This window comes from Camelus dromedarius, chromosome 12, assembly GCF_036321535.1.
Source record: "Camelus dromedarius isolate mCamDro1 chromosome 12, mCamDro1.pat, whole genome shotgun sequence".
NCBI lineage: Eukaryota > Metazoa > Chordata > Mammalia > Artiodactyla > Camelidae > Camelus > Camelus dromedarius.
In genome coordinates this window covers 44,130,986-44,146,496 of record NC_087447.1, presented here as the reverse complement: position 1 = coordinate 44,146,496, position 15,511 = coordinate 44,130,986, and the positions used below count along the sequence as shown (strand labels likewise).

The 15,511-nt window shown below is 40.8% G+C and overlaps 1 protein-coding gene across 1 annotated transcript in view; it reads left to right on the top strand.

The window, feature by feature from the left end:
• Positions 1–1,319: 1,319 nt before the first annotated feature.
• NLRP14 (NLR family pyrin domain containing 14) overlaps positions 1,320–15,511 on the top strand; it is a 26,977-nt gene continuing 12,785 nt past the window's right edge. The window contains exons 1-5 of the mRNA XM_064492614.1: positions 1,320–1,629; positions 2,450–2,521; positions 4,596–6,192; positions 9,311–9,475; positions 11,913–12,080. Coding sequence (XP_064348684.1) covers positions 1,329–1,629; positions 2,450–2,521; positions 4,596–6,192; positions 9,311–9,475; positions 11,913–12,080 — 2,303 coding nt within the window. The 5' untranslated portion in view covers positions 1,320–1,328. The remainder of the gene's footprint in view (positions 1,630–2,449; positions 2,522–4,595; positions 6,193–9,310; positions 9,476–11,912; positions 12,081–15,511) is intronic.

Below are 15,511 nucleotides of genomic sequence, written 5' to 3'. Positions count from 1 at the left end.
TTGAGGTATAGTCAGTTTACAGTGTGTCCATTTCTGGTGAATAGTATGTTTCAGTCATATATGTATATATAAATTTGTTCCTTTTCATATTCTTTCTCATTATAGGTTACTACAATGTATTGAATATAGTTGCCTCCCTTCTGTACATTTTAATTTCTCCCTTCCATCTTCTCCAATCCCATTGGCAAGAGTAGGGGATGGCGTTTTGAAAGACTGGAAAGGAGAGGGGGCTTAGAGAAAGATCTAGGTCGAGTTCCAGCTGTACCACTTACTATCCCTGTCTCTTTAGGCAAATCACCGAAGAGGGGGTGAGTAACTTGAAGATACGACTTAAATTATGAACTGGAGTGCCCGTGCTAAATAAGAAATTCAATAAGGCTTTTAAGACAGGTGATAAATAAGAGGAAAACACAGGGCTCAAAGGACTAGGATTTGATAACATTTGAAGAACTGTCACCATGGGAGTGAGGACATGAAACTGCTCAATTACCTGGAAGGTATTAATTTAAGAGTTTAATTAATTTAAGGGACTTGGCAGTTTAACAGTTCGTGTGGTCGTTGCTGATAAATTCTGAGCAAGAACATCAGAGTGAAATGCTGGAGTGGAACAAGGTCATGGGAGTTGAGGTCAGGGATGGGAGAGAATGCTGTCTGGGATGGGTTTTAACTTTGCACTCACCCAGAATAATTGTGGTGTTGGGAAACAGATGTGAAAGGAGCTTGTGAACTAGGAACACAGACCTTCAGGGACTTGGTATGGATTTGTGACCAGAGATGACATGACAAGAAGACATGAAAGGTGACATATGCCAATTGCATGTGCTTCAAGAGTAATGATGGGGGCACAATAACATTTTATAGGCTGAGATATATGTTGGGTGTTGGTGGGGGAGAGAGGGAATGAGGAAACTTGCCAGTACTTAGGAGGAGTCTGTTCTGAGCCAGGCGACACGTGAACTCTACCTCCTTTAATCCATACTGTAGTCCTCTGAGATTGGCTCTGATATCCTCGCTTGGCAGAAGAGTAATGAAAGATGAATTGCTGTTTTTTTCTTTCTTACAGCTCGTAAGTATGGGACTGGGAGTAACTCTTGGAAAGGTGGAAGAAAGGTGAAGTGGTTTGTATCAGAGGAATATTTTTATGATAGAACATGTATTACAGCGGACACTAGGTCAATCCTGAACCCTCATATAGTGGACTTCAACACACGTTTGTTGAATTAATCTAGGTTTTTAGAGGTATTTCATTTTCTAATCTTACTTTTCCATAGGTCCTGTTTATTCCATCTTTTGATTATTTTTCCACACTGAAGCTTGAATATTGATTCATGGACAAGATGACAGATGTGTCTTCTTCCTCCTACTTTTCTGATTTTGGGCTGCTCCTATATTTGGAGGAGCTAAACAAAGAGGAATTAAATATATTCAAGTCATTCCTGAAGAACGAGACCGTGGGACCTGGGTCCCGCAGGATACCCTGGTCTGATGTGAAGAAGGCCAAGCGGGAGGATCTGGCTAACTTGATGAACCAGTATTACCCGGGAGGGCAGGCCTGGGATGTGGCTCTCAAAATCTTTGGCAAGATGAACCTGAAGGGCCTGTGCCAGAGAGCAAAAGCAGAGATCAGCTGTGAGTGATGCTGGAGACACATCCCGGGGTGGGGAGGAGGAAGTGCTTCCTGGAGCCCATTGATTCTATGAAAGGGACATGGGTGTTAAACTATTCTGTGGATACACACTCCATGATGCTCAAGTACAGTGGGAGCTTGTTGGGTCATTTGAGGAACACCAAAGAGGCCATAGGGTTTTGAGTACTGTTACTCAGCCTGGCTCCTTCACTGGGAGAGATCCATCCATCTTGTACCAGTTAGAATGATTAAAGGAATGGAGTGATAAGAATTGTCCCATCTAATGTTCCTTGGCCTAAACTACAAATAAAGTGACAGGTTAGGCTAAATTTTAAGGACTCACAAATATGATTTTAAATCTTTGCTGAAGGATAAGAAGTGGGCAAAAAATTATTAAGGGACGTAAGCCAAAATGATATTTTTAGTCATTCCCAGCTGTGAAATCCTGTAGTCATCTAAATTCCTTACACATATACAAGGCTTTATAGCTGCAAAATGTGTATACATTGATGTTGTATATCTTCTGAGCCTCCCCTTCTCTCTGTGAGGTCAGTATAGACGAGGAAGCTTAGGCTTAGACGAGACCACTTGCCTTAGAGTTACAGGGTGGGAGGCATGGCAAGAGGTGTCCTGCTTCAGTGCTGTTCACACCACTTCACATCTCCCTCAGCTAAGCTGGTCCAGTCTGAGGCTCTGTTGGCTCTAGTTTTCTTAAACCCAAATGATCAGAGAATTGGACCACTGAGGAAAATTGTGTTCTGGTCATCACCAAATTCTCCTTATTTTTGGTAAATCTCATGATCCTGTTGGAATCTGTTGCAGGGATAGCCAAGACGGTGAGACCAGAGGACACCGGGGCCAGAGGGGTACAAGGTCATCAAGAAGCTGTGCTGGGTAAGTTTGAGTCAGCTTTGGGAGGTTGGAGCTTCTGAAGCATGATGAAGGAGGGCTATCTCCCAGGGGACCTTTGTTCAACACTTGTTGACTTCTGGTAATATCCTACCTGTTCAGTGGTTATCTTTGAAAAAGCCATAAAAAAAGAATAACATAACGCCATTTGCAGCAACAGGGATGGACCTGGAGACCGTCATTCTAAGTGAAGTAAGCCAGAAAGGGAAAGAACAATACTATGTGACATCACTTATATGTGGAATCTTTTTTAAAAAATGAGACAAATGAACTTATTTATAAAACAGAAACAGACTCACAGACATAGAAAACAAACTTGTGGTTACCAGAGCGGGAGAAAGGGGGTGGAGGGATAAATTGGGAGTTTGGGATTTGCAGATACTAAGTACTATATATAAAATAGGTAAACAACAAGGTCCTACTGTATAGCACAGGGAACTATATTCACTTCCTTGTAATAGCCTATAATGAAAGAGAATATGAAAAGGAATATATATATTGTATAACTGAGTCACTGTGCCATACACCAGAAATTAACACAACATGGTAAACTGACTATACTTCAATTTAAAAAAAATGAGTTGGCAAAACTGGCTCTCTGGACAAAGTCAGAAACAGGGCTCTGTTAATTCAGAGCCTCAAGAGAGCTGTATTTGGAAATGGCCAGTCAAAAGTTGACAGTCTGAAGAGCAAAGGTATGTTGATCTTGTTTTATGGACTGAAGAGTCCCTGAGTTGGTGGGGACTGTTTGGCTTATTGAATCTCTTTACTTCCATTAGAAATAATGCTGTAATTGAGTTCTGGGATAGTGACCAGCTAGTCTATGTAAAATGTAGTTTCTAGGTCTTCTCAGTCTTAGTTCAGTACCATTTCCATTTCCCCTACTTTGTTTTGAATTCTGTACAACTGAATTCCAGTTTATATAAATGGAATTACATTACAAAGAAAACTCAACCAAGTGAGAAACCTTCATTCTTAACTCAGCTATGCTGCATTCTAACAGGCCACCTAATTTCATTCAAGAAATAACTGAGAACCTACTTCATTCCGAGCACTAGTAAATAGAACTTTCTTACTGTATTAAATGATTTTGAAGATAACTTCCTGCTTGGACTTTAATTTCTGATACAATATAAGCAAGTTTATTTTTGTGGCGTAACTGGCCATAAATTTAGGAAACCAAGGTTCCATCTCCATAGAAATTTACTCTGGAAAATTCGGTAGATAAATGTATAATGAAGAAACTAAAAATCATCCTTATAATCTCAATTTTTAAAAATACAGCACTTCACTAGGTATTATACCATTCAAAGACAGAGTCCCTGCCTTCTAATACCATCCCTTTCACTGGGGGAGAACAAAGCATAATTTAGTGGGAAATGAACTATGTTAGATGTTTGTACCGAATGCCTCAGAGCGGGTGAGACTTGGTGTGTACCCTTTAAGAGCAGTCTGTTTCCCACAACCCCCAGCTCACCTGCAAGTGAGCCCTGCTGCCTTCAAAGTCAAACGTTCTGGGGGCTCAGCCCATCTTCCCAGGGCAGGACCCCAGGGCTGGGAAGCTTGATGTGGGACTCAGCCCTCTCGCTCCTCAGGGAGGATCCTGTAACTGTTCATTTCCGTTAATGTTTTATCTGTATAAAGTGGATTCTTTTGATCTGTAGATTCAGGTCCTCTCTGGCAATTATTGTTAATTGTTGCCTAGGTCCTCTTTTTATCTGGATGATGGCTCTGTTCCCCACACATGCCATCCTTTTTCTCTGTAGAGTAGAAGTACAAAGGAGGTAAAAAATATTTCTAGAACGAATCTAATTTTTTTTTCCACCCTAAATGTCCGCATTATCAGTTCTATTTTTACACAGCTTCTAATGTAGGTTTTAAATCTGCAGGAATGTTTTTGTTTTATTTCCATTCTTTTCTCATGTAAACTGCTGTAGGTTGATTTCAGCCTGTATCTTGTTCCTGCTCTAAGTCCTCCAGTATTCTTAACATTGCAAACCATAGAGTTTATTTTAATCTTGTGTATCTTTTCCCCCCATCTCCTTTCTAACTGACTTAGGTGATGGAACAAAATACAGAATTCAAATAGAGGAAAAATTTCGCATCATGTCGAATAAGAACTGTTTGCTTGGAGAATCTGGAAATTTCTGTCATGAAATCACTCAGGAGAGCCGAGAACTGTTGGAACGTTTGTTTGGTGAGGATGTCAGAACCGGCGTGCAGCCACAGACAGTGGTCCTTCAGGGGCCTGCTGGAGTCGGGAAGACAACCTTGGTGAGAAAGATGATGTTAGACTGGGCACAGGGCAATCTCTACCAGCAGAAATTTGCCTATGTTTTTTATCTCAATGCAAGAGAAATTAACCCATTGAGAGAGAAAAGCTTTGCTGAAATGCTGTCAGATGACTGGCCCAGCACAGAAGGGCCCATCGAAAGAATTATGTCCCAGCCGAGTAGTCTCCTTTTTATTATTGATAGTTTTGATGAACTGCACTTCGCCTTTGAGGAACCCGAGTTTGTGCTGTGTGGCGACTGGACCCAGGTACACCCTGTGTCCTTCCTCGTGAGTAGTTTGCTGAGAAAAGTGATGCTCCCCCAGTCGTCCTTATTGGTGACGACAAAACTCACAGCTTTTAAGAAACTAAAGCCTTTATTGAAGAGTCCGCGTTCTATACAGCTACTAGGTATGTCTGAGAATGCAAGAGAGGAGTATATTTGCCAGTTTTTTGAAGATGAGAGGTGGGCCCTGCAAGTGTCCAGTTCCCTAAGAAACAATGAGATGCTTTTCAGCATGTGCAAAGTCCCCCTGGTGTGCTGGGTCATTTGTAATTGTCTGGAGCAGCAGATGGAGAAGGGTGGTGATATCACGTTGACCTGCAGGACAACCACAGCTCTGTTTACCTGCTGTATCTCTAGCTTGTTCACACGTGTAGATGGAAGCTTTCCTAGTCTACCCAGCGAAACCCAACTGAGGAGCCTGTGTCACTTGGCTGCCAGAGGAGTATGGACTATGACTTATGTGTTTTACAAGGAGAATCTCAGAAAGCATGGGTTAGTTAAATCTGATGTCTCAATTTTCCTGGACATGAATATTCTTCAAAGGGATGCAGAGTATGAAAACTGCTATGTGTTCCCCCACCTCCACATTCAGGAGTTTTTTGCAGCTATGTTTTATATGTTGCAAGACAGTTGGGACACCGGGGACAGTTCCTTCCAGTCTTTTGAAGACCCAGAGCTGTTACTTGAAAGCAGCAGTTGTAATGACCCCCACTTGCTGCAGATGAAATGCTTTCTGTTTGGCCTTTTGAATGAAGATCTAGTAAAACAACTGGAGGAAACTTTCAACTGTAGAATGTCCCTGGAGATGAAATGGAAGACACTTCAGTGGATGGAAACACTAGGAAACAGTGACCCTTTTCCATCACACCTGGTTTTTCTGGAGTTGTTTCACATTCTATATGAAACTCAAGATGAAGCCTTTATAAACCAGGCAATGAGATACTTCCCAAAGGTTGTCATTAATATTTGTGAGGAAATCCATTTGCTCGTGTCTTCATTCTGCCTGAAGCATTGCCAGTACTTACGGACCATTAAACTGTCTGTAACCGTGGTATTTGACAAGAAGGAGTTAAACTCCAGCCCCCAAGCTGAAACTTGGTAAGTGTGTCAGGTCAGTTCCCTGGAAGTGCCCTGCGAGGGAGTGAAGGGAATAGATTTTGTCCGAGGGCAGGGAGGAGTTGTTCGAGGTCCCAGAGCCAGGATAACCTTTCACAGTTGTCCCACCCTGATGCAAGGAGGCCAGGCACTGAAACCCCTTATTGACCAGGCACGGCTCCTGGTGAGGAATGGGCGGAACCCTCCCTGAGGAATGGGCGGAAGCTCTCTTGGCCTGGGGGCTATCCCAAGGGAGGGAGGGGGCTGAGAGCGGTCAGCTGTCAACACCCCCAACAACTGGGGAATGAATGCTTCAGTCCTCAAGGCGGGATGCGGCACGGGGCTACCTTCCATCCACTGCAACACAGTGTTTAACTTTTACGATGATGTCCTCCTGAAGAACAGGGACGAGGAATTTCTCACTGAACCTAGTGTACACGGGTCCTCTCTCTGGGCTGTTTCACTGTACTCGCCTTCCCTGTCACCTAGACAGAGCTTGGGCTTGTATGAAAGGTCTCAGCCCTCTAACAGCTAAATGGAGAGAGTCAGATGTGGGGCAAGAGATAGTAGGTTTTGAAGTGTTTTGAAAGCATAAATGAAGCTTCAGCATTTTAGGCATATTATTTTACCCTCTGCCTTTCCTCAAGTTGCCTTTTTTGACTCTACCCATCTGAGTCTGGGGGAGGAATTGAACTCATAAGTTCCAGATTTAATTCATTGAGGGCTTACTATGTGGTATACAGTTACATAATACAGGGGCTATTTAGCATGTTACCCAGCTTAACGCTGGTCAAAACCATATTTCAGTTTATTTTTAAGATTATAAAAGTGAGATTCAGAGAAATAAGTGTATAATGATTAATTCAAGCACACACCAAATAATAGCTAACATTTGCTTAACACATACCTGACAGTCTTCTAAGTCCCAGCTCAGTCTCCCAACAATCCTAGGTACATACTGTTATTTCCATTTTACTTATTTAAAAAACCGAGGTACCAAGAAGATACATAACTTGACGGATGTCACACGTCTGATTATAAGTCCTTGGTTGTCCCATTTTGCCCAAGCTCTCATTGCCATTACATACAATTGTATTCGTCTTATAAGAACATGTATTTCATTCTTCTCTGAACTGTGGGAGTAGGAGTTTTAGGCTGGGATGTTATGACCTTTATTGTCCTTGAGGAGTTGTGATTAGTCACCTTCAGTGAATTTTCTTAATTCTGACTTCATAGTTCTATTTACAGAAGATGTGAGTGAACCCAGGACATTGGAATGTATTTTATGCTTAATAATAAGTGTTAGGAAGGCTTTCTGGCCACTGTCTTGCTAGTCTTTGCGTTACCTTTCCCTCACCTGTGTAATCCTAGAGTTGGCATTGTTGCGAAAATAAAAGAGGATGAGAACTCAGTGTTTTAAAAGGGACATTATCGGTGACCTCAGTCTTTTTCTACAACATAAGTATACTGTAAACGTCATCAGAGCAGGATCTCTGTCTTGTTCACTGTTCTATCTGTAGTATCCGTACATAGTGAGCACTTGAATGTTTGCCTAGTTTTCTCAAATTTAAGACCCCCAGTGATGTAGAGACCACCATTCTGCAGTGTCATTCATTTCACTTTAAGTAAGTCATGGGAGAACCAATATTTATTGAATAGTAGAGAGGATCAGTACACGCCACTTCAAAATATACAGCTTTTACTGAAGAATTATCTTACACTGAAGGCATTTAATTTCCTGAAATCCCTTGTCTGCCTAAAAGCAGTCCTCCCAAAAGAACTCAGTTGTCATAAATCCCCTCCCCAGAGCAGTTCTAATCTTGTCTTCTTGGAGACAGAAGTTGGCACCACACCCCGATAGACATTGTCAACAATGACCATACCTCCCATCTATTCTCCTAGGGGCCCGTTTATCTTCCTAAAAAGTCATTTGTTTCTCTATAAGTGCCCTTTCTCCCCATGCCTTTCCCATAGTAATTTAGGCCTATGGACCCCAAACTCTAACCACTCCTTTGAGTTACTCAGAACTGAGTTTCTCCCACGTGAAGCTGCAGTGCACATGCTAATACAATTTGTACGCTTTTCTCTTACGATATCTTTTGTCAGTCTCATTTACAGGGCCCCATTCACAGAACCCAGGGGAACAGAGGGGAAAAGATACTTTTCCTCCCCTACAGTAGCTATAATATATAAGGCAGCATGCTAGACTTTTATGTGTTTTAATATAAATAATAGGAGCTCTCAAATTGTTAGGATTTATAACATTTATAACATGAAACATTCACTAAACATTCTCTATAGATTGTCTTACTTATTCTTTACAGTAATCCTAAGAAATGGAGACTATTACCTTTATTTTTTAAGATGAAGATAGGTTAGTAATATGGCCAAAATCACCCAGTTTAGTGAACGGTGGAGCTGGGATTCTGGACTGTCCCATTCTAGAGCTTATGCTTAAAATCACTAGGCTATCTTCTATTTTATTCCTTATTACTCTTTAACTGTTTAAATGAGCCTATTGATGATAAGCCCAGGAATTAAATTGGACACCACTTCAAAATTTACACAGTGCTTTTGTGTACCCACTGAAATTGACTATTAAACCCTTACAGCCCAGTGAAGGGAGATGGCATTTGCATTTTGTAGATGAAGAAAATGTGGAGCTCAGAGAACTGATGGAACTTGCTTAAAGTGACACAGCTAGTAAGTGGCAGAACTGGAGCTCACAGCCGGTGCTTCTTAATCTACGCCAGTCTCCTAATGTCTACCCGCTTTTTCTAATCTTACTCCTTGTGCTTATATATTATTTTTCTTCTTGATACTGGCTCTTCAGGTATTTGGAGAGTTCTCTCTTGTCCTTCTTGAATCTCTTCTTTTAATGTGAATTCACCCTAGTTTTTAATTCTGTATGTGTTGCAGGGATGGCGGGAGCGTTCTATTGGGCCAATAAAACCCCTGGAGTGCCAAGAGGAAGACTTCCTGGGGATGGTGTTCAAGCCAGAGCTGCACTGGGTGGTCTTACCACTTCCAAATACACTTACTTTCATCCTGTACCATCTTCGGAGAGCTGCCTAGGCTGAAATAGATTTGTTGGTCTCTTTTTCCAATCATTTAGGCAAAGGGATGGTGGTCGCATTACTCGTTGGTGGCAAGATCTCTGTTCTGTGCTTCATACAAATGAACATTTGAGAGAACTGGACCTGTGTCATAGCAACCTTGATAAATTAGCAATGAAGACTTTTAATCAAGAACTAAGGCATCCAGACTGTAAACTACAAAAACTACTGTAAGTCTGACATGAGAAAACATAATGGAGCCATTGTACTTTCTTTCTTTATCCCACCTCCCAGTCCTATTAAAGGGAACCAACAGTAAACAGATAATTAAAGTCTACTGGGTAAAATACTCTAAGAACATGAATTGCGGAAAGCTCTGGGGACGGGGGAGCATAGCTAACTTGTTCTGAGAAAGATTACACAGAACGTAGTAGCAGTTGACCTGGGTCTTTGAGGCTTGGTTAGGAATTTTCTACATGGAGAGGAGCACAGAGCTAAGGCATTCTAGGGAAGTCAACAAGGCATTGTCTAAACAAATTCTGGAATATACTATTTTTTTTTCCATTCAATACAGTGCACAGATATGAAGTGTCCAGTTCATTGAGTTTTGACAGTTGCATACACCTGTGTAACCAATACCCCAAACAAGCAAGAAAGTAATTACATCTACTCGTGAAGTTTCCCTGTAGTCCTTTCTGTATTCACTCCTCTCACCCTGCCCAGTCCCAAAGGCAACCACTTGCTAACCTCTATCACTTTAGATTAGTTTTGTCTGTTCTTGGAAATCTTTTAAATGGATTCATACAGTATATATATTTTTCTGTCCATTTTTTTTGCTCAACAAAATATTTTTAAAAATTTATTCATGTCACTGCTATTTCAATTGTTTCTTTCTTCTCATTCTGATTAGCATTCCATAGTATGCTATACTACAGCTTGCTTATTCATTCTCTTGTTAATGGCCCCTGGGTTGTTTCCAGTTTGGGGCAATTATGAATAAGGCTTCCTTGAATATTCTTGTACAAATCTATTGTGTGTGATAGATGTTTTCATCTCTTGGTCTAATACTTAGGAATGGAATTGTTAGCTCATAGATGTATGTTTAACTGTTTAAGAAATTGCCAACCAATTCTTCAAAGTGATTTTACCATTGTATAGTCCCACCAGCAGTATATGACAGTTCCAGCTGCTCCTCATCCTCGCCAACATTTGCTATGTCCTTTTAAAAATTTTTATTATATCTTAATTTGATTCTAGATACCCTACTACCTTCTTACACTTGGTCATTTACAGGTCTCCCTCTCTTTGTCTATTGGCTCTGCTAAGAGCTGGAACTGATCCTATTCTCTTTTGTGTTCTGTGCTCATCGACGTGCTCAGGGCTCAGCAGTATGTACCAAATGCTGAACAATCGATAAGATACTTGTTTCCATTAGCACTGTTGATTAATGTTATTTTATGGGGAACAGGCTTCCCCCTAAATACTGCCCATAAAATCTCAGTGTTTTTCGTGAGATCTGACCTTAGATTTTAAGCGACTAGATTAGGTCAGGTCTTGCATGTAGGTATGGGAGGCAGTTACACACACGTTACAATGAAGGCGTTCCTGGAATCCTTTTCACTCACCCCCCATTCATCTCCCGCACAGTGTCCCTTCACTGAATGCCCCCAACCCAGATCCTAACAGTAGCTAGTGCTTCTTTCGGGTTAAATGGCTTCCTCTTTTAGAATGCAAGGGTCTCTCGGGGGACGGCTCCATGAGGGCAGCTCTCAGTCTTTCCCACCTTAGTCTGGCCTGCCTTACTCAAATCACTCTTCCTTAACAAGTGACACTGTACTTTCAACTTAGGTTTAGTGAGTGCATTGGGAACTTTTACTAGAGATGATGGTGAGCACTCTAAATGGGTAAAAGCTTTATTTTCTTGATGTGCTTGGCTGGATGGAGGGTGAGGGCAAAGGGTGAGTGATCTTCAGAAGTGAGGGGAGGTGAGATCACAAAGGGAAGTTTTTGAAAAGTTAGCAGTAGGAACACACTGGGCATCTGGAGCCAGCAGAGGCACTATAGAAGAATCAGATATAGCTAACAATGACTAAGAGATGGAAAACAGGAAGAAAAATTGGCAGATTTAACTTCCTTCATATTTTGCTTTGGGTTGTCTCTACACCTAACAAAGTCCACGAGATGACAGGGAATATTTTGCAATAATGTATTTTGCTAATGATGCACATCAAATAGTTGATATTAACTGTGAACTCATGTTGGGTTATTTAAAGGATTAATATATGGATTAATGTTGTGATTGCAGTATTAGGAATGGCCTCGATAATTTTCGGTCCTCATTCCTGGGACTAAGAGTTCAAAAACTTCTCTTCTGCTTTTCCTGATGCCACACTTTCTTTGCCTTTAGAGTCAAAAGAAAAAAAAAAAGTTGAGAGTATCAGTTGTCAGGATATAATGGACATTTAAGTTGTAACCCATTTTTTTCCTAAGCAACATCCTGAAGCTTGAATTTACGACCTTGACCTGAAACAGGAGTAACCCAGTGTAAGATAAGAGATGGCAGGAATATTTAGATAGTATCTCGGAGCTGTGCTGGAAAGGAAAGGGATGTTGGAACCAGGGACAGAGATGATTTTGTAATCCCTCTTGTGTGTTTTCCTTCTGAAGGTTGAGATTTATTTCTTTCCCTGACGCTTGTCAGGATATCTCTAGTTCTTTGACTCACAACCAGAACCTGATGCATCTTGACCTGAAAGGGAGCGATATAGGGGATAATGGAGTAAAGTCACTATGTGATGCCTTGAAACACCCGGAGTGTAAACTACAGAACCTGAGGTAAGTCATGAGTTTCTGCGTGTGTGTGCGTGTGTTTATAATTGAGACTTTCGTCTGCCAAATAGATTCTTACAGCCTGGACTTGCCGTTCACAGGGCTAGCTTAGATCTACTTTCTTGGTATGAAAGAGTGGGGATTCGTAGATTCAGGCTTATTTCCTCCTGATAGGACTTCTAACTCCCCCCGCCCCCCACTGAAGGCCCCTCATTGTATAGTTCTCTGTGTCTCCATCTCCTAAATCTGGGGGGAAAAAAAGGGAGAGGAGACCCAGAATTTATAAATTTTTCATATTTTTTCATATTTAGATGCTGGAACAGCTATAGTCATTATATCTTTGAACTCTCACAGAAAAGGCTGCACAAGCAGTAGCTGAGGGCAGTGCTGAGGCAGGCTCAGTTTTACTTGATTTTTGACACTGAATCTCCCTCACCCATCACTGCAACTCAGTGAGCAGCACAGAAAGTTGAGGAAGAACAGTGTGGCAACTGTCCAGGTGCCTGCTCCCTACCACACACTAGTGATGGGCCTGATTTCCTTTCTCTACGAAAGTGAAAAGATTAGCAATCATGCTTGGTCTCCACATCGTGTGACAGGTTTCGAGAAAAATCTTATTTTCCAATGAAAGACATTTAAATCAGTTTCTGACAAAATAAAACCAACCCAAAAAAAGCAAAACAAACAAAAAAATCATTATAGTAAGTTTTACCTTAGAAATTTTGGAATCCCTAGATCCAGTTCAGGGGGCACAAGACTGAACCTTGATGCAGGAAGGACCAAAGTAGGTCTGTATTTGTGGGAAGCAAATTATAATGTATGTGTAGAAAAAGATGCCAAGAAAAATCTGAACCAAGACCTTCTTTTTGACAATAGGCAGATGAATTCTGTTACCATTGGGGAATTTTTTTTTTTAAGAGTTTCACTAGTTTTTACAGGATGCAACTCACAGTGTGCCTGGAAAGGTGCTGGGTAATTCTTGACCATGTGTTCAGTTGTCAGCAAGCCAGGTTGGGGTGTGGGTTTTACCAACTATGAAGCAGGTTTAGGACATTTTGAGAGATTTTCTGTAACCTGCAGCCTCTGGTCTGGAACCCCAGTGAGAAGTAGGTCACGGGTTCCTCTGTCTAATCATAAACATGTTAGCAGCAAAGATGTGTTAAACAGAGGGAAAGATGTTCTCCTCCAGTGAGAGCCACGGATCCAAGACAGAATGCCGTGGCACTTGCCAGATAGGCAGGACTTGCTATTATCCCTTTCATCAGCTGGGACTTGAACAATGTATTCCAGTGATGACCCTTCATGTAGACCCAGTTACCAGGCTTTCAGATAGGAAACCATCTCTCCGAGCCAACTAGTAGGGCTCTTGCACCAGTGAATAGAATGTTTTGGTGGCAGAAGTCATGAGAGATTTGTAATAATCTAACACTGCGTTATGTAGGACTAGATGTTTTCCCAGTGTGGGTGGTCACTGGGGCGCAATCAATAATCTCATAAGGTCTAGGTATCTTATAAGATTCCCTTGTTATGATAAAACAATAAAAGAAAGCAAAACTATTTTAAAAAATATTTTCTGACTTGTGATACCATCTCTGCTTTTCTTTGCAGTTGCAAAGGAAAGAGGGAATATTTTCTTTTTATGGGGCTCAGATTCCATTTGTCAGACATTAGGAGGTCCATAGCTGAAATTCTATTAATTGGCACTAAGAAAAGGAGAGAGTTCGAGAAACTCAAATTTATAATACAGAAAGGATAAGAGCAAAACAGATTATTGAACAAAAGGACTCTAGGACATCTACTATTTATATCTCCAGTTAGAAGCATTTTTTAATGTTTTCAGTGCCATTTTCTATTTTTTGCTTCACAGATGAGCTACGTTTTGTTTCATTTTTGGTTTGTGTCCAGCTATGTCCAGAAATTTGCAGGTTATATTGCCTGATTTTAATTTAATTGGTGATTATTAGTTACCGCCCTTCAGGGTTTTCTTCCCCAAATAAATACTTGATCAAATTCAAAAGGATCACAACATTTAAAATACCCTTACGTAAGGCAAAACATTTAGTATACCTCTGTGGTACAATTTCCGGTAAGTTAATTTAATCTAGGATTACAAGGGCTAGACATTTTACACTTTGAACTCTTCCAAAACTTCTGACTTTTTATCATGGCAATGCACCTGAATACAACAGTTACTTAGATTAATTCTATGCACATAGTTTTAAATCAATGTATACTGCTAGCTTTTTGGTTTTGTTTTCTTAAATTCACCTTTCCCACTGTACAAACTCTTAATTTTGATTCAGTGCATCATTGGCTGATACAGTTTTAAATTAACATTTTCATGCAGCATGTGAAGGATGCATTTTATGACTTTCTTTACACCCTTTGATCCCCTTTGTAGATGAATGACAACGTGTCTGGGTCTCAGGCCTCCACTTTGTTCTTAACACTGACTTTGCTACGGTAATTTCCAGCATTTAGTGTTCTAGAGAGAAGTCTGAGGATAACCTGACACTTCAACCCCTTAACTCCCTCCCACCTTCCCAACTGTAGTGTTTACTTTCTCATTTGTGTCCTCAGGATTTTTTAAATTACTTTCACATTTTATTACTTTTGATCTGCTCATAAGGTTTTTTTTCCCCCCTTCTCAGAAATAATTTCTTTAAATGGGAGTTTTAAAATGGTTTCAGGGCTCACTCTCTTGCACATGCTGTCACCATTTCTGTTTCTCTGTTTTTCAAGAGCATTTAATAGTCATTAGTTGTAGCTCTTTTCGTATATAACTCTTTTTTTTTGTCCTCATCTTTTTCTCCCTTCCTTCTTGCAGAGTCTCTCAGATTTATTCATAATGATTTTGCTCTTTATTGCCTCAAATGCAGATCTCAGTGTTGCTGCTTCTAATTTCGTTGCACTCTTTTATCTTAAACCTGCTCCCTTTCTCACTGTCGTCTCCACTCACGAAGTGCTCTTCTCATTTCACAGAGTCGTCATCTTCCTGTACATTTAAAATGTAAAGCAGACCTTTCTAAACACTTTCTTCCATTTCCTAGTTTTTGGGTTTTATATGTGTGTTTATTTTCTGTTCCTTAGTGTAATACTCTCTTTCTGTAAACTTTAACATTTTATCCACAGGTCCCATAATATTGGAATCTCTTTTCTGTCTAAAAGAGCTCTATCCAAACACAGTGTATAAGTTTCCCTAACTGCCTGATGCTGATATAATAAAAACCCTTTTGTATGAGTTTGCTCTGGCTGCCGTAACAAAATACCCCACAGACTTGGTGAATTAAAGAATATAAATTTATTTCTCACAGTTCTGGAGGCTGGAAGTTCATGATCAGGGTGCTGGCAGGGTCAGTTTCTGGTAAGGCCCCTCTCCTTGCCTATGGACAGCTGCCTCATCATTGGGTCCTCACATGGCCTTTCTGTGCGTGTGC